This window comes from Hemicordylus capensis, chromosome 2, assembly GCF_027244095.1.
Source record: "Hemicordylus capensis ecotype Gifberg chromosome 2, rHemCap1.1.pri, whole genome shotgun sequence".
NCBI lineage: Eukaryota > Metazoa > Chordata > Lepidosauria > Squamata > Cordylidae > Hemicordylus > Hemicordylus capensis.
Genome location: NC_069658.1, coordinates 12,531,961 through 12,551,882, shown reverse-complemented (window position 1 = coordinate 12,551,882; position 19,922 = coordinate 12,531,961). Strand labels below are relative to the sequence as shown.

At 46.4% G+C, this 19,922-nt stretch overlaps 1 protein-coding gene across 5 annotated transcripts; it reads left to right on the top strand.

The window, feature by feature from the left end:
- Nucleotides 1–1,742: 1,742 nt before the first annotated feature.
- HDHD2 (haloacid dehalogenase like hydrolase domain containing 2) lies at nt 1,743–19,544 on the top strand. 5 transcript variants are annotated; one of them, XM_053289097.1, is made up of 8 exons: nt 1,743–1,934; nt 5,301–5,532; nt 6,118–6,226; nt 7,468–7,676; nt 12,018–12,102; nt 14,736–14,952; nt 16,032–16,095; nt 18,945–19,544. In XM_053289097.1, the coding sequence occupies exons 3-8, from the start codon at nt 6,126–6,128 to the stop codon at nt 19,046–19,048; spliced, it is 780 nt and encodes a 259-aa protein (XP_053145072.1). In that variant the 5' UTR covers nt 1,743–1,934; nt 5,301–5,532; nt 6,118–6,125; the 3' UTR covers nt 19,049–19,544. The 5 variants fall into 5 exon arrangements, with proteins under 5 accessions (XP_053145072.1, XP_053145071.1, XP_053145070.1 ...); XM_053289096.1 differs by lacking the exon at nt 5,301–5,532 and adding an exon at nt 2,104–2,152; XM_053289095.1 differs by lacking the exon at nt 5,301–5,532.
- Nucleotides 19,545–19,922: the final 378 nt, after the last annotated feature.

The window sequence follows — 19,922 nt, the reverse complement described above, 5'->3', positions numbered from 1 at the left end:
AACTTTCGTTATTTGAACCCCCAAATCCATTACAATAATATTTGCATCTTAAGGTACGTACCACAGAGAGGGCACCTTTTTTGAATAATCGGAGAAGTCTGGGTTAGGTCCCAAATATGTCCTTTGTTCAAAAATAGTGTTACTGAGAAGAAATCCCCTTGTTAGGTGTGTAATTTCTGCAGGATTACGTGCAGTAGCGGGAAGCAAGACCACATCGACTTGGAAAACTGCCCTTCCAATGTTCACGATCTTCCTTCCTCTTTGCTGTGGGAGTTGTTGACCACTTTTTTCTTTAAGAAACAAAGCAGGACTCCTTGCTTTTAGCAGCTGGATGAGCAGAAGAATCTTGTTTCATTACTGCCTAAATCAGGTTCCTCCCAGCAACAGTTACCTGGTGGCATGGTGTTAGGCTGACAAGATGCAAAGGAGAACATAAGAACAGCCCTGCTGGATCAGGCCATCCATCCAACCCTCCATAGATTTGTCGAATCTCCTTTTAAACCCTTTTAAATTGCTAGCCATCATTACACCTGGGGCAATGAATGTCATAGTTTAACTTGTGTAAAGAAGTAGTTCCTTTTGTCTGTTCTGAATTTCCCAGCATTTAGCTTCAACGGATGACCCAGGTTCTAATACTGTTGGTAGGGGGACTTCTCTCTATCTACTTGATCCATAGGAAGCTGCCATATACTGAGTCAGATCATTGGTCCATCTGGCAGCAGCTTCTCCAAGGTTGCAGGCAGGAATCTCTCTCAGCCCTATCTTGGAGAAGCTTCCAGGGAGGGAACTTGAAACCTTCTGCTCTTCCCAGAGCGGCCCCATCCCCTGAGGGGAATATCTTGCAGTGCTCACACATCAAGTCTCCCATTCATCTGCAACCAGGATGGACCCTGCTTAGCTAAGGGGACAAGTCATGCTTGTTACCACAAGACCAGCTCTCCTCTCCTCCAGTTATCCACACTGTGCATAATTGGATGCACCTCTGTCATGTCCCCACTTACCCACCTTCTTTCCTTGTAGAAGTAGAGGTGCACCTGGGTAATTTTGGTGCCTGGACCTAAATGCTTTTGTGCCTCCCCCCCGCCCCCCACTGCAAATTAAGCATCATCCTGCTCTGCTGGGCGACCATACCACCTGGGATAGACTAAAGAGGATTGGGGGGTGGGGGCAGGGGCTGTGGAGGCCCTGGACTTTGACCCTGAAGTCCAGGGGTAAGAGCACCTCTGTGCAGAAGTCCTTGTAGTGGAGTTGCTTCACCCCCTGATCATTTTGGCTGCCCTTCTCTGTGCCTCTTTTCCACATGGCTCCTTCCTCTACACATTGTCTAGAGAGCGCTGAATTTCAACAGGTGAGGCTTTTCCCTCCCCTGCATGACAAGTTCTACTTGCCAACATTTCCATCTATTCAGGGCCGAGCATCTCTCTTCTCCTTTTACATCTAGGCTTCCTAAGGCAGTCAGAAGTTCAACAGGAACAGTTTTCTGTTCTGCTGCAAAAGGAAAACGTGCAACCTTCCTCCTCCACCTCATTTACTCTCTGGCCTCTTCCTGCCTGCCTACCATTCAGCCTGACAGGCGGCGGTCATCCCAGGCCATTGCACGGAGGAATCAGGGGAGCCTGCCCTGGTTTGCACGCACACCACCACTCTCTTGCTCTTGACAGTACAGGCTTCTGCTGCAAGGTGGTGTCTGGCCAAGCGCCTGTCCACTCTTGCAAAATCTAACTTCCGGGGGAAGTGCTTTTAAAGGTGAGAGCACCAACTAGGGAAGCATGCATTTTGCAGCTTAAGAAATACGTCTACAAGCTCCTGGAATTGGGGGTGGGGAACAGGCGTTTGCCGAAGGCAACCCCAAGGTGTCCTCCGCTGACCTAGCACATCGCTCTGCAAACTCCGCCCCTCTCTGGTTGTGCTGCTCGTCGCTCCAGTAGCAGCAGGTTAGTCACGCGGAAGGAAGGATGGGGTCATTCTCCCCCGAGTGTCATAATGGCACGGTCGGACTCCCGCTGTGATTAAAGGGAGGGCCGCACCAAGTATGTGATAAAGGGGGATGAATTTGTCCCCCCCCCGGGAATAATGGATCGGTCTGTAATACGATTTTCTTAGGTGGAAGAGCTGGACCATCTCCGTGGTGAGGTGGAGCATTCCAAAATAGGCAAGTCTCTCGCCCTGCCCTGCCTTATCTTCACCTTGTGTGTGAGGTGTTAAAAAAAGTGGGGTGTTTTCTTTTTATCGTCTGCCTGTGTGTGTGAGAGAGAGACCTGGTGATGGGGAACACTATTAAGGCTCTAGAGCAGTAATTCTCTCCGCCCCCTGTGCAGTGTGAAATTCATTCTATTATAATAATTATGTTAAAATAGTTAAAAGCTTCTGCGAACCCAAAGTACATCTTTGCTGGGGAGGGTGCCTGTTGGGTCTCTGCACGAGTCGCTGATTCCGCCTTCCTTCCTTTCTTGCAAACAGAATATATAATGATGTTGGAGAGGAATTGGTTTTTATGAACCCGAGTCACTGCAACACACTTCTGTTAACCGGGAAGCACAGCCAGAGCAGTGGCATGTTGGGAAACACTGAGGAGGAGGAGGGGTGGTCCCTCTGAAAGACACCCACAAAAAGTGCCTTTTAATTCTGTTCAGAAGGAAAGAGAATCTTGGGCATTGGCAGACTGGGAGATGGTGCTCTGCAGGCTTCTCTTTTACGGAAACATGAAGAGGTACATTAAAGGTAAAGTTGTGCCATTGAGTCGGTGTCGACTCCTGGCGCCCACAGAGCCCTGTGGTTTTCTTTGGTAGAATACAGGAGGGGTTGACCATGGCCTCCTCCTGTGCAGTATGAGATGATGGCCTTTCAGCACCTTCCTATATCCCTGCTGCCCGATATCGGTGTTTAGTCTGGGAACCATACCAGCAGGGATTTGAACCGGCAACCTCTTGCTCACTAGGCAAGTTACTTCCCTGCTGTGCCGAAAGAGAAGGGGAGAGGCCATAGCTGTTTGCTTTGCATGCCAAAGGTCTCTACTTCAATTCCTGGCAGCTCCAAATCTTGGATAGGGCTGGGGAAATTCTGCTTGGATCCAGGAGCACTGCTGCCCATCTGAGTAGGATAGAGCATATTATGCTGGATGGGCTAATAGTTTGATTTGGCATCAACCTGAAAGCAAACCCCAAAATATTGATTCGAGAGGTCCGCCCCGCCCCTAATCGAATTGGAACTGAGTCAGTCCTATTTATTTATTTTTATTTATTTAAAATATTTCTATACCACCCCAAACTTGCGTCTCTGGTCGGTCCTAGTATGTGCAAACCCAGAAACCTGTTTGTTGCCTAGTGTTTCTCTTTTCCGCTTCACACTATGGATAATGTTACATGCACAGGGCTGTGTGGGTGTTGTGATTTTGTGGGAGTGTGAAAGAACAGCTCACAGAATTCAGATTCCTGAGAATATCTGCTTTCAAATATGGTTTTGTTTTTGTTTTGTTTGAAGCAAGCTTCTAGTCCTCATGGCTGTAAAGATATGCTTGCAAGTATTTATTATTATTATTATTTATTATTATTATTTACTTATATCCCGCTCTTCCTCCAAGGAGCCCAGAGCGGTGTACTACATACTTAAGTTTCTCCTCACAACAACGTTGTGAAGTAGGTTAGGCTGAGAGAGAAGTGACTGGCCCAGAGTCACCCATCATGTCGATGATGCCAGCTGAAATCTCAGCTGCCGGTGGAGTGGCTGAATCCGATTTCTATGGATGAGAGGGTGTTGGTGCCCTGCGTAGCTCATGCCTCTCTTCCTATGGAGCAGAATCACAGATTAAATTATGCAGAACAGAAACAATTGCTGCATAAATAATGCACTATAACATAAATGATGTAAATTGGCCAGATGCATGCAGGTTGCAGAAGTCAGCTTTCCTTTGCATAGAATTTTATGAACTTCCAGTACCCAATATGTGTAGCTCTTTCTACAGTTGTGCTGCTGTAGTGACATACTTTGGTGACACACCTAGCACTGGAAAGGCTGAAAACGTGCCTTTGTTATCAGGACATGCTAGTGACTCCAATGAGGTATTCCAATGTAGTCATCTGACTTAACTGCTTTTTATAACAGACATTTAGCCTTGGCCTGCTTGAAGATAAGTTGATTTTTCCCTTCGATAAGCAGAGATCTTTGCAAATGACAAAAAGTCATCTCTGCAGTTAAGATCTTGTACCTTGGTACAGGCTCTTTATCTGTGGAGAAATAGAGTGGGCGACATGTAAACTAAACTACTCCTGAGTCATCCTATTGAAATTAAGCCATTCTTTAGAGTAATTCCTGAGTAGTACTGTTCAGTATATCTGGATTCCATCCAGTGCTCCTTTAACTCGTTTCCTGGTTAGATTACAACCTGCAATGGCCACGTATGGCCCAAAAGCACCTGATATGCAAAATATCCGAAAGCTCCGATAGCAGATTAAGATGCTGAGGGCTGGTTGGTGCCAGTCACAGAGTGTGCGGAAATCTGCAAAAATATCAAAAGCCTGGGTTCTCAATGTGCTCCTTCTGTATCGAAAATGTTGAATAAATTTTAATAAAGTAAGTTGGTGGTTCTCAATTGAGGCGACAGCAGCTTGAGGGCACATTTTGTACAAATTTTGGGGAGGAATACAATATGCAGCTAGGGATTATGGGAGTTGTAGTTCAGCGACAGCCACGTAATGGCGGAGTGTGGAAATGACTTGACTAGCAAGCCAGAGGTTCTTGGTTCAAATTCCCACTGGTATGTTTCCCAGACTATGGGAAACACCTATATCGGGCAGCAGCGATTTAGGAAGATACTGAAAGGCATCATTTCATACTGCGCGGGAGGAGGTAATGGTAAACCCCTCCTGTATTCTACCAAAGACAATCACAGGACTCTGTGGTCACCAGGAGTCGACTCCGACTCAACGGCACACTCTTACCTAGTTCAGCGACAGCAGGAGAGCTAAAGTTGCCTATCCCTGGCCTAGAGTGCTAGCCGTTCATCAGGGAGACATGGGTTCAAGTATCTGCTTATCCCGAAAGCTTACTGGGCGATACTGGGGCAGTGGTTGTCTTCTCCATTTTGTGAGATGAGTCCCACCTTGAGTTCCTTGGAAGAAGGGTAAGGTAATAAGAACTTGAACAACATGCTGATCTCCAAAACAAATGGGGGTGGGGTGGGGTGGAGAATGACAACTTAAAAATATGTGTTCAGTTTTCTGTGGCCATGCTGGTAGGATTTCAGTTCTCTTGCTGACATTTTCTACATTTCCTCAGCTTCACATTTTGTGCAATTTCTACAGGAATAGCACGGGACCCTCTGCATCACACTCACACCATGGAGTTTAAGTTTGGGGGAAGCGCTTGCCACTTTTGCTTCCTGTGACTTCCGACATGGGCCTGCTGTAAGAACACAGGAGCAAAATCTCCCAAGCCAGTCTTCCATCCTCCTCCACCTGCTGTGTTTTCTGCGGTGCTTGGAACCAGGAATTGGACTCTGGGGCCCTATTGCTGGTTCTGTCAGACTGTGTGGCTGTAAGTGGGTTCCTTTACCATCTGTGCCTCTGACTCCCCACCTCAAAACCAGAACAATAATTGCCTTGGAATGCCTTGCAAAGAGCTGCCAATAATAAGCCTGGACTTAATTGCTTTTTCATTCTGTGAATATTGCTGCAGTTGGCATAACTATTTCCATTTGAGCAGGTAAAATTGAAGAGCCGAGGCATGAGTTAAGGCAGGCCCTGTCTTTTAAACCAAGCTGGACCAGCAGTTTCTCTGAGGCTCTTTTGGCAGAATGTTTAGGTCTTTGTCAAAATAATATTCATAGCAACTTCCACACCGAGCAATTGCAGAAAATACTGTTTTATCAATTATGTATATACTTCTAATGTTTCCTTTTATTTCCCTGTCTGAGGGGGCTCATTTAATGCACAGGGTAATACTTGAGCACCATCAGTTTGGGCACAAATGAAGTGCGGAATCAAGTACCTTTTTCTGAATGGCCCGTTGTTATCTTTTTCTGAACGGCCCATCGGAGGCCTGAGTTAAGCCTCGGCCATTAAAATGGCCCAGCATTATCATTTTGTTGTTTCATCTTTCCCCACCACCTTCTCCCCCCAGCGTGGAGGATGGCTGCCCGTCGTGCACTGAAAGCTGTCTTGGTGGATCTCAGCGGTACGCTTCATATCGAAGATTCAGCTGTGCCGGGAGCCCAGGAAGCTCTTAAAAGGCAGGTTATCTCTTCCAGGCATCTCTGAAAGAAGTACATGTGGGCAAAAGGACCGTTTTCACAAAGACGGCTTATTAGCAGAGAAGGCGCTCTCGCAGGGATTATTATTTTTATTGAGTATATTTATATGCCACTTTATAACAAGAAAAAAAAGTTCTGAAAGTGGTCCACATAGCAAAAGGATAAGGAAAAAACGGTTCCCTGTCCAGTGTTCCCTGTAACAGGGATTTCCAGATGATGTTGTCTACAACTAGGAGAGGAGAGCTGGTCTTGTGGTAGCAAGCGTGACTTGTCCTCTTAGCTAAGCAGGGTCCACCCTGGTTGCATTTGGATGGGAGACCACATGTGATCACTGTAAGATATCCCCCTTAGAGGGAATGGAGCCGCTCTGGGAAGAGCATCTAGGTTCCAAGTTCCCTCCCTGGCAGCATCTCCAAGATAGGGCTGGGAGAGATTCCTGCCTGCAACCTTGGAGAAGCTGCTGCCAGTCTGTGAAGACAATACTGAGCTAGATGGACCAATGGTCTGACTCGGTATATGGCAGCCTAATGCCAGCGTTTCCCTTCCACTGGGTCTCTTGTACACATAAACTCTAGCCCTGGCAGAGTTGGGCAAAGGTGCAGTAGTGAAGCATAACATGGCAGCCGCTCATCTACAGATCTGTTTGCCAGTGATGGGTGACCCTAGCCCCATGGCAAGCAGGATCTCTGAGAACCACACGGACCTCTTCCCCAGAGGTCTCATTTCCACTGCCATTTTTGACAAAGTAAGAAACAGCAGGTATCCCTTTTGAGCAGTAGGAGAGGACTCCCGTTGTATCTCACCATCTCCATAACCCAGTGCAAATGACAAAAGACCCTCTTCTCTCCTAAGCCCTCTGCCTATGCTCCAGAAAAGGATCTGAGGGCAGAAAAGGGATTAGTGTCGACCATAAGGACAGCCCTGCTGGATCAGGCCCAACAAGGCCTTTCTAGTCCAGCATCCTGTTTCACACCGTGGCCCACCAGATACCTCTGGGAAGCCCACAGGTAAGAGTTATGTGCATGCCCTACTGCTACTCCCCTGCAACTGGTATTTGGAGGCAACTGAGCCTGAATGTAGTCTGTAGCCCTCGATGGACCTGCCCTCCTTGAAACCATAAGTCTGCTTTGTGGACCTCTGATGTCAGCCCATGAGAACAAGAAAGTGGCTGTGTAAAAGGGCACTGTGCTAATCTGCCTGTCTCTCTTTCACTGGCGAAGGCTCCGCAGGGCTCCAGTCACCATCAGATTTGTGACCAACACTACTAAGGAGTGCAAGGCAGACTTGCTGGAGAGGCTGAAGAAACTAGAGTTTGACATTCAGGAAGAGGAGATCTTCACATCGCTAACAGCGGCCAGGAATCTTGTGGAGCAGAAGCAGGTCAGGCCCCTGCTGCTGGTGGAAGACAACGCACTTCGCGATTTCAGAGGTATAGTAGGCTCAGAAAGAACTTTGCAGCACTGCTGTCGATCCGGAGGACCACAAGCGGTGCTCTACTTGGGGAATGCTGTTTTCCTGTCCTCTCCCATTCTGCAGTCTCTAGGGTCCCCCAGAAAGACAATCCTGAGTGTCGGGAAGACCTTGGGAGTAGCATGAGATATGGCGCGGTGGACCACCGCTGGAGGGGGGAGTTGGTGGAAATCACAACCCCGCTCCTTGCGTGGCTGGAAACCCCTTTTCACATGTGCAGCCCAATGGAACTTCTAGATTCACACATTTTAAAAACTGGTGTTCCAGTAACCATTCATTCATTCATTCATTCACTTTCTATACCAGCCTTCCAAAAATGGCTCCTGGCAGCTTGCACACTTAACATAACATTAGATACACACTTGACATAACTTTGAAGAGTTTTTTCCTTTCCAGTTATGATAGAAGTGATATTGCACTCCAGCCAGACTGCATACAATGTTTGATAAAAGAAATGTAAGAAGCTGCCTTATACTGAGTCAGGCTGTTGGTCCATCTGGCTTAGTATTGTCTACACCAGGGGTACACAACTTTGGCCCGCCAGCTGTTTTTGGACTCCAACACCCATCATCCCCAGCCACAGCGACCAATATTCAGCAGTGATGGGAGCTGCCTTCCATCATCTGCAGGAGGGCCGAAGTTGTGCAGCCTGGTCTGCATAGACCGGCAGCAGCTCCAAGGTTTCAGACAGGGGTCTTCCCAGCCCTAATAGGAGATGCTGTAGAACTGGAAAAGGTGCAGAAGAAGAGGGCAACCAAGGTGATCAGGGGCCTGGAGCAGCTTCCTTACGAGGCAAGGCTACAACACCTGGGGCTTTTTAGTTTAGAAAAAAGACGACTGCGGGGAGACATGATAGAGGCCTATAAAATCATGCATGGTGTGGAGAAAGTGGACAGAGAGAAATTCTTCTCCCTTTCCCATAACACTAGAACCAGGGGTCATCCCATGAAATTGATTGCCAGGAAATTTAGGACCAGCAAATGGAATTACTTTTTCATACAACACATAATCGGCTTGTGGAATTCTCTGCCACAAGATGTGGAGACAGCCAGCAACGTGGATGGCTTTCAGAGGGGTTTGGATAACTTCATGGAGAAGAGGTCTATCAACGGCTACTAGTCTGAGGGCTGTGGGCTACCTCCAGCCTCAAAGGCAGGAAGCCTCTGAGTACCAGTTGCAGGGGAGTAACCGCAGGAGAGAGGGCCTGCCCTCAGCTCCTGCCTGTGGCTTCCAGCGGCATCTGGTGGGCCACTGTGTGAAACAGGATACTGGACTAGATGGGTGTTTGGCATGATCCAGCAGGGCTGCTCTTATGCTGCCAGGGATTGAACCTGGGACCTTCTGCATGCAAACAGATGCTCCACCACTGAGCTACAGCCCCATTCCCTAAATTCAATGTATGTCACGCTTGTGGGGTGGACTGCTGGCTTTGATGACTTTATTAGACCAATTTTATCGAGAAGAGGCCCATCGATGGCTGTTAGTCATGATGCCCTGACCTGAATACTGGTTGCTGGAGCACAGCAGCAGGAGAGGGGCAATGCCTTCATGTTCTGCTTGTAGACGCCCCAGAGACACCTGACTGGCCCCTGTTGGAACCAGGATGATGGACTAGATAGGCCTTTGATCTGATTGAGATCTAAAGAAGAAGAGCTTATGCTTGCAAAAAAATCAGGGCCGTTGGCACGCAGCCTGCAGGCCATAATACCTGACTGATAAGCCATGTTTGTCTTCTTGGGGAGGGTGTGTGTGTGACAAACTGCACAGGTTTGCAAGTGCTCCTGTAGTAGGAAAGCTTCAACTTCCTGCCCAGAGAACGAAGCACAATCACTTTGTGAATTGCAGCACAGACTATTGCAGGACTCGAGAAAGAATTGGTTTTCTAGAATGCAGACTTTAATTAAGCTAGAGCACACAAAACCCATACTATAGTTTGATCATTTAATGGACTGTTTGCATCATTCACTAAAATCCGTACGACCCATAAACACCATATATCTTCAATGAGATGGTTATGTTGTTTGTCGGCATTATTTAAAACTCAGCGGAGAGTTTCTGTCTCTTGTGCTTTTGCTGCCTGTTCAGAACTTAATGTGGATGACACAGTTTAGGGGATAATGTGGTTGCATCGCTCAACTGCTGCTGGATTCTTATTGTTTTATTTTTATAAAAATATAAATAAAAAAAATAGTATATTATACAGCATAGTACAACAGAAAAACATGAGTCAAAATAATGCAGACCTGAAAGTGTAAAGAGTAGCTAATTAAAACAGACAGCAACTGGTATAGTGTTGTCATAGAGCTGGAGGGCTCCTTCCTTGTAGGCTGTGCTTTCAAGCTTTGGTCAGAGTTCCTTATTGGGTTTTAAAAAACATGTTTAAATGTAATTTAAACATGTTTAAATTTTAAAATTTAAACATTTGTGTGTGTGTTTAAACATGATTGTGTAAGCCGCCTTGAAAGCTTCTTTGAAGTGGAAAGGTGGGTTCTAATTTTGAAATAAATAAAATAAACTCTGGTTGTCCTCGATCTGTGGGGCTTTCCAGACACCTCTTTCTGGAAGAAAGGAGAAATGTTGCTTGTTTTGAAAAACAAATCAAGCTCTTTCCTACCTCTCCGACCGCATGCCTTCTCCTAGATCAGTGTATTTGACACGGAAACATAATTCCAGCAGCAGAGAGATTTAGAAATTTAGTTAAATCAGTTTGATTCCTGTCTTTAGATCAACCCTGACGTAGACTTCAGTGAGTCATTATTCTCTCTCCTCTCCATATAGAGTTTGCTCCTCTTTTCAGTAGCTCTAAGTACGATGAAAGATATATAAGCTCCTATTAGTAACTACTATTGCATTATTTATGGATAATCTTCATAGAAGATTGCTTGCAGACAGACAAGCATAATCCAGTCTTTGGTTAATGGACCCAGATGCTCCCAGGGAATGTTGCAAAATCCTCACAGCTCCAGTGTTTCCTTTCTGTGTTTCAAAACACTGGAAAGGACGTTGTGACCTCTCTAATCCAATTCTATGCCCTGTCACAAGAATACTCTCTGTCTAGAACAGCACTGAAGGAAGAACATGACATTATCTTGGCAAATGAGTGGTCCCTTAGAGGGGAAGATTGGCAGGTGGCTGACATATCACGCAAGCACATCACCACATGCACACAACTAACATTGCACGCATGCCAGTTGAGCAAATGATGTTACACAAGAGTAAACTGATTGGAAATAAGAGAAACCATCCCTGAAAGTTAGCAATATGGAAATTAAGTTGATTAGGTTAATTAACAGGCAGTTAATGAATGCATTTTTAATCAGTTGACAGTTCTTGCAGCTTGCCCATGCCAGTTACTAATGTGGGCCCTCTCCTGTTCTAGTGGATGTGTGGTTTCTAAGAGCCTAGTTTGAAGTACCATGGTGTCTTATTTCAGGCTAGAGATGTAAGGATGGCCAGGTACAGCAAGCCTCGGAGAAGCTGCGGATGGTCCTGACCATGAACAGCTCACTGTGGGGCTAGTTATGAGGTTGAGCTGGATGCAAGGCATGCCAGCCAGCAAGCAGGGAGCTTGGAGTGTTGCTCCAGCAATGGTCAAGAGTCAGTTCAGAGCATTAGTAAATCTGCAGCAAGATAAATGTCTCAAGCTCTGCCTCCTCAGTGTAAAATTGTCTAGAGTTCAACAGGTTGTGCCCTATGCTGAGGGCACTGCATCTGGTGGAACCAGAAAGCCTGCTTCTGCTTCTTGACATGGCATAGTAGTGTAAGGGTTCCCTCCCAAGCTCAGGTGACTCTAGGGGCAAGTCAGGAGTGGGGCAGGGCTACCTCCTTGGGTATAAAGATGGAGGCATCACTGGTTCCTGGGCCTCCACTTTTAGGAGTCTCTGGCAAAGCAAATACTTTAAAAGCTCTCTACTGGGGTGGCTCATGAATCCAGTCTTCCCCATCCTACATGTTGGATCCCTCCTCTGATGGTGGGGGCTCCAAGTCCTGGGCCTTAACACACAAGAATCTAGGAGATATTCTCTCTCCAGTAACAGCCACCTTTCCAGAGCTGGTCTGCATGAATGCCAGCTGGCTGGTGCTGTGGGAGGAAGGAAGAAATAGTATTTGATGTGGGTGGGGCCAGTGTTTGTATCTACCTTTTGTATGTGCCTGTATGCACTTGTTCTTGGGTGTCAGGTTGAGCAAAATACAGTCTCTGGACCTGATTTAAATCCTTGGTCTCCAGAAAGTGTCCTTAGAAGATAGTGTCCTCGGTAAATCACTCTTAGGTGGACTGTTTTGATACTATCTTTTCCAGGGATAGATACAAATGAGCCCAACGCTGTGGTGATAGGACTGGCTCCAGACCACTTCAATTATCAAATGATGAACAAGGCATTTCAGTAAGTAGGAGCAACTTGATAGTCATTTTTGTAACACTCCTCCTTAAAGCCTGTTTAGGATGATAGTGAAATCTGTCAAGATGCTTTAAAGAGATGCTTTTCAAGAGACTTCCTTGAAAAGTCCAGGAAAAGGGAAGGGTCTGCCTTTGCTGTAATTCTGGGTTTTCTTTCTTTGTCCCTTGTCTCCGAATCCTTCCTTTTCTTTCTTGCCCTTGGTTTCTCTGCCCTTTAGCTTCGTATGCCCCAGACCGCTTTCCAGTTCCTGGCCATCTCCTGTCTTAGCTTTAATCCCATCCAAACTGACAACTTTCCCTTTCCTCTTTCTTCCTTATTTATCAGCACAAATTAAAACAAAATAAATATGTTAACATTAACATAATTTAAAATGTAGAACAACACTAAAATTTCTAAGTCTAATTGAAAGCCTGGGCGGACAAATGTGCCTTAACTGCCTTCCTAGAAGTTATCAGACATGGGGAGGCTCTTATTTCAGCAGGGAGCGCATTCCAGAGTCTTGGGGTGGCAACAGAGAAGGCCTGTCCCTGAGTAGCCGTTGGATGAGCCAGTGGCAATGGAAGACGGACCTCCCCAGATTATCTCAATAGGTGGCGGAGCTCATAATGAGGAAGGCCCCTCACAACCCTGGACAACTCCGCTGGATATGAACTTGCAGATAAAATGCGAGCAGAAAAGAATAGCTTCTTTGCTGCATGTATTGCCAGAGCATAGGTCTTCAAATGTGCTCTATGGTATAATCTATTGGATTCGAGTTGAGTTTTTCTGCACTTGTGCTTCAGTCATCTACCTTGCTGCTTCAGCTCCTGTAATTCTTCCGAATACCATGGAGCCAGTTTTGAAGCGGGTCAGAAAGGACACTTAGGAGCAATCGTGTTTACTGCCATTGTGAGTTTGCTGTTCTAATTCACCACTATGGCATCATCAGAATCACCAGCAGAGCCAACACTAAATCCTTCCAAGGCTTCCTGAAATCCTATTGGATCCAATAACCTTCTCAGGTGGACCATCCTAGTAGGTCCTTCACCCCTGCAGAGGTGGGATGTGTTTGTAAGTCCAACCTTAACCAGATGGTGGTCTGTCCATGACAATGGTGAAACATGGAACACCATCTTGATCAGAGTAAAAGACCAAATTGAGCATGTGATTAGCAATATGTGTCGGTCCCGAGACCATTTGGGTTAGGCCCATAGTTGTAATGGCCACTATGAACTCCTGAGCCACCCCAAATTGGTCCTGAAGTGAACATTGAACATCCCCCACTACCACAAGCCTGGGAGACTCCAATGCCAGTTCTGCAACCAAGTCTGTCAGCTCAGGTAGGGACTCTGTTGGGCAGCAGGATGATTGGTACATCAACAGAAGTCCCAATCTATCCCTAGTCCCCAACCTCAAGTACACATATTCATTATATTCAGATAATCTGATAGGGATCCTGGGAAGGGAGATGGTATTCTTATAGACCAGCCACTTCACCTCCCCACCCACTTCCTCTCACCTGATTCTCAACAGAGTACCTGGGAGGGAGAGGCTGGGGCCAAACTGGACCACCAGCCTCCCCCACCCAAGTCTCTGTAATACACACCAAGTTGATTCCCCTCATCCATGATTAAATCATGGATGATTTCTGGTTTATTTTGAACTGAACTGGTGTTAAAAAGGAGCAAGGCAAGGTCCTGTGGGGTGTTAGCACTGTGCCCCACAGTCAAAGAGCTGACAGGACAGCCAGAAGGGGAAATGGCTATTACATTTCTGACTTCTCTTCCCCTGTAATGGCCTACTGACCTGCCAACACGACTTCTTTAGTTCCCCACCACTGCTGGAATTTCTGCCCTGTGGTCAATGAACTCACCCCGTCTCCCCATCTCCAAACAAGCCCAGACACATTATTTTTAAGTTCACCCAGGACTCCAGTGGAGAAGCTCCTGCCTAAGGCCTCTGTCCCAAAGCCTCTGCCAAAGGCTGGCCCCCTTTGAAGTCCATCTTCAGCAGCAGCCTGCAGGCGGCTGTCCCGTTGATTCTCCTGGGTATTTATAGCCAAGGAGATGAAATGGCTGCTGACCAGTCCTTCCTGGCAAACACCCACTCCAGCTGCTGACAGTCAACAGTTAATGAGCTGAAAGATGTTGCTCAGAACCTCGGAAAAGCAGACAGACCTCGGCACCAGGTCCCTGGCTGGTGAGTTCTCTCAGCAACAAGGTCTCTAGATGGCAGATTCTCTCAACTAGGAATGAGCAAACTAAAGATGAAAAGCGCCCACTCTGTCCTGCTTGTCGGTTTCCCCACTTATGGGCAACTCTTCCTGAAAATGCTGTCTGTTCTCCTGGGTATTTCTAGCCAAAAACCTGGGCTGCAAACCGTTTACTTCCTTGAGCAACTGAACATTCCAAGTTGTCATATCGGTTCAGTGTCAGAGGCTTCATCACCAAAAGCAAGAAACAATCATAATCAGAGATGATGATGATATAATTCTGAAATGGCACCATGGCTCATAGCACCCTTGTAGGGTCACTCAGTTGGTGGGAGTGTTGCTGGGCCTGTTATTTCACAGAAGGCGCTCACAACTCTGCCCCTCCAGGGCTCAGTGGTTAATAGTGCGGCTGTTTCCCTTTCTCTAGGTTGATCCTTGATGGCGCTCCTCTCATAGCCATACACAAAGCAAGATATTACAAGAGGAAAGATGGCTTAGCTCTTGGCCCTGGACCTTTTGTGACCGGACTGGAATATGCCACCGACACGAAAGCTACCGTGGTGGGGAAGCCAGAGTCAACATTCTTCCTGGAAGCCCTGCGTGGTACTAACTCTACACCAGAGGAAGCAGTCATGATTGGCGATGTGAGTAGCTGAGCAACAGAGCCACATATTTTGTATGACAGAAGGTCCCAGGTTCAAGCCCCGACAGCATCTCCGGGTCGTGCTGGGAAAGAGCCCTAGAGAGCCTTAGAGGAGAGCTGGTCTTGTGGTAGCAAGCATGACTTGTCCCCATAGCTAAGCAGGGTCTGCCCTGGTTGCATATGAATGGGAGACTTGATGTGTGAGCACTGCAAGATATTCCCCTCAGGGGATGAAGCCGCTCTGGGAAGAGCAGAAGGTTCCAAGTTCCCTCCTTGGCAGCATCTCCAAGATAGGGCTGAGAGAGATTCCTGCCTGCAACCTTGGAGAAACCGCTGCCAGTCTGTGAAGACAATACTGAGCTAGATAGACCAATGGTCTGACTCAGTATATGGCAGTTTCCGATGTTTCCTATGTTCCTAGAGCCGCTGCTAGTCAGTGTAGACAGTGCCAAGCTCGATGGATCCATGGTCTGATTCCATATTAGGCAGTTCTATTTTTATTTACTTATTTTAAAAAATTATATCCTGACCCTCCAGGGCAATACTGCTCAGGGCAGTTCACAAAAATGATAAAAACCATCATAAAACGTAACTTTAATAAAGTAACTAAAAAGAAGACCCATTTAGAACCAGATTTAAAAGCTGAAAGTTAGAAAAAAAATGTGTAAAAGAAAAATAAAAACCCACCAGATAAAGCTGCAGATGAAACATTAAAAAGCTCTCCAAAAAGATGGGTTTTCAGATGCTTTATAAGAACCCTGAGGAAGGGAGCCTGGCGAAGCTCTTCTGGTAGGGCCTTCCAAAGCAGAGGGGCCACGACTGAAAAGGCCTGTATGTATATAGATAATATTAGGAGCATTGTCTTACCCAAGCACAGTGGCAATCCACAGAAGTCAAAGCAGGCCTGCTTTTTAGCTGTGAAATCGTACCGGTGTGCTTCTCGAACATGGCGCCACTCAACCTGAACCCAACTAAGTTGACTCTGAGTGTTTGAATTGTTAACTTTTCTAAAGACTAATCCTCTTGTGATATGTCAAAGAACCACAGACTAATCTGGACTAATTGTGCTGTGCCTTGCAGGACTGCAGGGATGATGTTGGAGGTGCCCAGAATGCTGGTATGATGGGTATACTGGTAAAAACTGGTAAGTACCAGTGAATGCAGGCATCAACTGGCACTTGAAAAATTACAGGCTAACTTTTCTGCCTGCTCTGCCTTGGCTTGTTTGTTTTTTATTTTTCTATTTATATCCTGCTTTTCCTCCAAGGAGCCCAGAGCAGTGTCCATGGTTCTGTTTATCCTCACAACAGCCCTTTGAGGTAGGTTAGGATGAGAGCGCAATGAATGACAGAGTCACCCACTGAGTTTCATGGCTGAGTAGGGATTTGAACTTGGGTCTCCCCAGTTGTAGTGAAGCACTCTAACCACTACACTGTGCTGGCTCTCACACTTGACACTGGTTCAGTGCCAGTCCAGTACTAGGCAAAGCATTAGTTTGTGTGCTGCTCTACAGCATCTTGTCACTGTTCCCTTCTGTGTTTTCTTTTGTCTGAGCATCCCTTTTCCCTTTAACTTCAGCTATCCCTAGTCTTTGGTAATACTTCAGCATCATAATGGGGGGGAGGGGGGCACCCGGCCTCCTCTGTATACTTCCCATCCTGCCTTGACAGCATAGGATTTTGGTTTCCTGGATATAGAATGTACTTGCTCCTGGGTAACTCATGGAGGGCTGGAAAGTAAATAAAGTGCCCTGACTTTGAGTGATCCTAAGTGGTAAAGGGTTCCCAGGGATATCCAGAGGCCTGCTTCTGAGGGAATTTTATGTTAGAGCGCCTGGGAGGGGAGATCTGTTTATCTCCCCCAGCTGCAGTGGACATGCACAGGTAAGGAGAGCACTGCTAATTAATACTGTCTGGAGACATGGAGTTAAAAGTTCTCAGTAAAGTAGCTTATTTAGGAAATACATCAGAGAGATAGGAAAGGCCAACATGCCTAGCTGCTTGCTACATTGGGAAGAGGGAAGGGAGAAGACAGAAGTCTCTCCAGGTGAGAGAATGATGCCTGAGACAATCAGACTAACAAAAGGAGAATCAGGGTAGAGACAGCATGGACAGAGAGGGAGTGCCCTTACTCACGATCTCTACCTCTGATGCCCCTAGTGGTCAGTAGGGTTGCTGGTGCTAATAGTCTTTGCCTGCAGCATCTCCCAGCAATTTATGCTACAGAATTCAGCAAGCGGCTCAGTGAACCATTATGCTAAGTATGCGGTAGAGCTGGAGTTCTTGGGCATGCCAGCCTTCTAGGCTGAATTGCTCATGCTGGACCTACTGGACTTGACTTCTTGGGTCTATTTATGTGCTCACCTGTAAGAAGATCTGATCATGGTGCCACAGAAGAGCTTGGAAGAGTTTTCACATTGTCTAGTGAAAGTTTTCATTATCTAGTGAAGACTGGAAACCAAACAGAAGTACTGAGAAGAGCTTTCTGTTGTAGCTACTACAGCAGAACCATTTTTAAATATACTTTTTGCGTTTTTAAACAGGTGTCCATAGAAACATATAACGGACTATTCACTTCAGGCTTGGGTTTTAACAGTATTTCATTTAACTTGTATTAAAAGAAATCACAACTTGTTGGGTTAGTTATAGAATACACCACTGGACCCCAAACACCGTTTGTATCTTTGTGTTTAAAAGGAGACTTTGGTAAGGAATTAGTGGCTGACATACAGATCAAGGAAGCACTGGTGCATCCAGAGTGCAACCTAAGAACTTCCCAACTAACTGTACCAGAACAGCAGGGAAGCAGCAATATTTGATGCCCTGCCCTTCTGTGCCACCTGAAAATATGTCCCCGAGGGTTTTGCAACCCTCGGGGACATAGTTTCAGGCGGTACAGAGGGCTGCCCCAGGAAGGGGAGGCTGTCAAAAATTGCCCCTTCCCTACTGGACAGGTGCCGTTATTTGGGAAGTGCTGTTAGGCTACTCTCTTTCTGCATCGGTATATCCTTGCTCTGAATGTCAGCCACTAAGTGTATAACCTCCCACAACTTGTTTAGATACTCATTTATTTAGTCTATGTTTATATTTACATTTCATATTTTACTCTAGCTGTTGTTTATATATAAACTATACTTAGACCTTATTGTTTGATCTCAGTTTCCAACTTGTTCCACCCCCTGCTTTCCCTTGCCACCTCCAATCCTTACTGAAGCTTGCAATTCTTTTGAACTGTTGAATTTCAGAAGTAGAATTGTTCTGTTTTTATTTTGTGCATTTATATACTGTCCTTCAGCACACAACTCCCAAGGTGGTGTACACTTTGAAACAATGAAGTAATAAGTACTGTGGGTTGTATCAAAGAACATTAATCATGACTTAAGGTAATCACAAAACTCCCCACCCCCCATTTATTTCAGTGGTGCTTAAGTCCCATTAATATCAGTGGGGCTTAGTCATGACTAAATGTATTTGGGTAGAACCCAATAAAACTCAGCATTAATATTGCAGAAAGCAGTGGAATTATTCTAAGTAATTAGATATAAAAGTGTACTCTTTATCTGAACACAGGAGTTGGACCTTTTAAGTTCAGAATAAACACAGCCCTGAACATGGCGTACATACTGAGCCAGTGACCCACGAGTGTTGTGGGCATGGTGGGAATTGCCGTGTGCTCGTAATGACAGCACGGACACAGTTGCGCAAAAGCACTCTTGTGCAAATGCAGGGAATTGCATGAATGCCCTTGTACAATGGACAGGCATGATTTCTAGTGGCCATCCATCGCGCAACTGCATTTGCACAATTCCCTGCATGTGTGCAAGAGTGCTCTTGGGCAACTGTATACGCTGTAGTTATGAGCACACGGTGGTTCCCGCCGTGCCCACACCACTTGCGGGATACTGTGCAGTAAGCCAGCCCATATTCTAGCTGGAGAACCTGAAGCTGGCATTGATCTAGTTTTTTAAAGTAGCATGTTCTGCTGTTGTTGCAGGGAAATACCGGCAAGCAGATGAAGGCAAGATTAATCCACCACCGTACTTGATCTGTGAGAGTTTCCCACATGCTGTAGACCATATTCTCCAGCATCTGCTGTGAAGAAATCCAAAAGGATTCAAGTATCGCCTTCCAGCGCTCAAGGTCTAACCATCCAATAGCATCCAAGGTCTAACCATCCAATAGTGCTACTCAACCAACAGTTTTGTGTGGTACAGATCTAGCTGGATTGCACCACTTCAAGTAGAAGCATGTATGTCTGGGAGCCTCCCCTTAGCATGATTGTTTTCCTCTGTGAAGGGCATGGGGGAATTCAAACATGCAGGTCCCCCACCCGAAGTCTGGAGTGGTATAGTCCAGCAGGACCTTCATGCCGGCAATGGTGTGGCCAGGGTGGGTTCTCCTTGGTATCTGATCTACTTGTATAGCAGAGGGATTACTGTGTTCTTGAAGTCCTTCTATGGGCAAGGAGAAAGAGACTGTAATGGTGCACTCCCTTTTCAAAGGGAGAAAACATTGAGGACGCTCCTGTAATAAGGGTTTCAAAGGCCTAATATATGTATGTACGGAAACGCAATAAAAGGCTGGATAAAGCACACTTGTCTGGGTTCCCAAGCTTGTGAGCTTCTGAGAGGCTCAGGTTCATGGATCCAGTATCCATTTTGCTTCTTAAAAGCATCCTCTGCATTTCATAGTCATGCTGGTTGGCAGGAAAGGAGAGGCAGGCTTCAGATCTCAGCATCTGACATGTCTCCAAATTATCCCAAGGGAAAGGTAAGGTTGGGAAGGGTTGCACTTGCCCGCAATCCGTGCACACCTTCCAAGATAGTGCAGGGGCTCCAGAGGGCTCAGTCCCCCCCCGCCCCCCCCCCCCAGTGCTGGGCAAAGTGCAGCACTGCTTCGAGTGGGAATGGTCATCTCTGCATGGTGCCAGGGGGGCAGCGTAAAATATTCAACTTTGGCCGAACCTTCACAC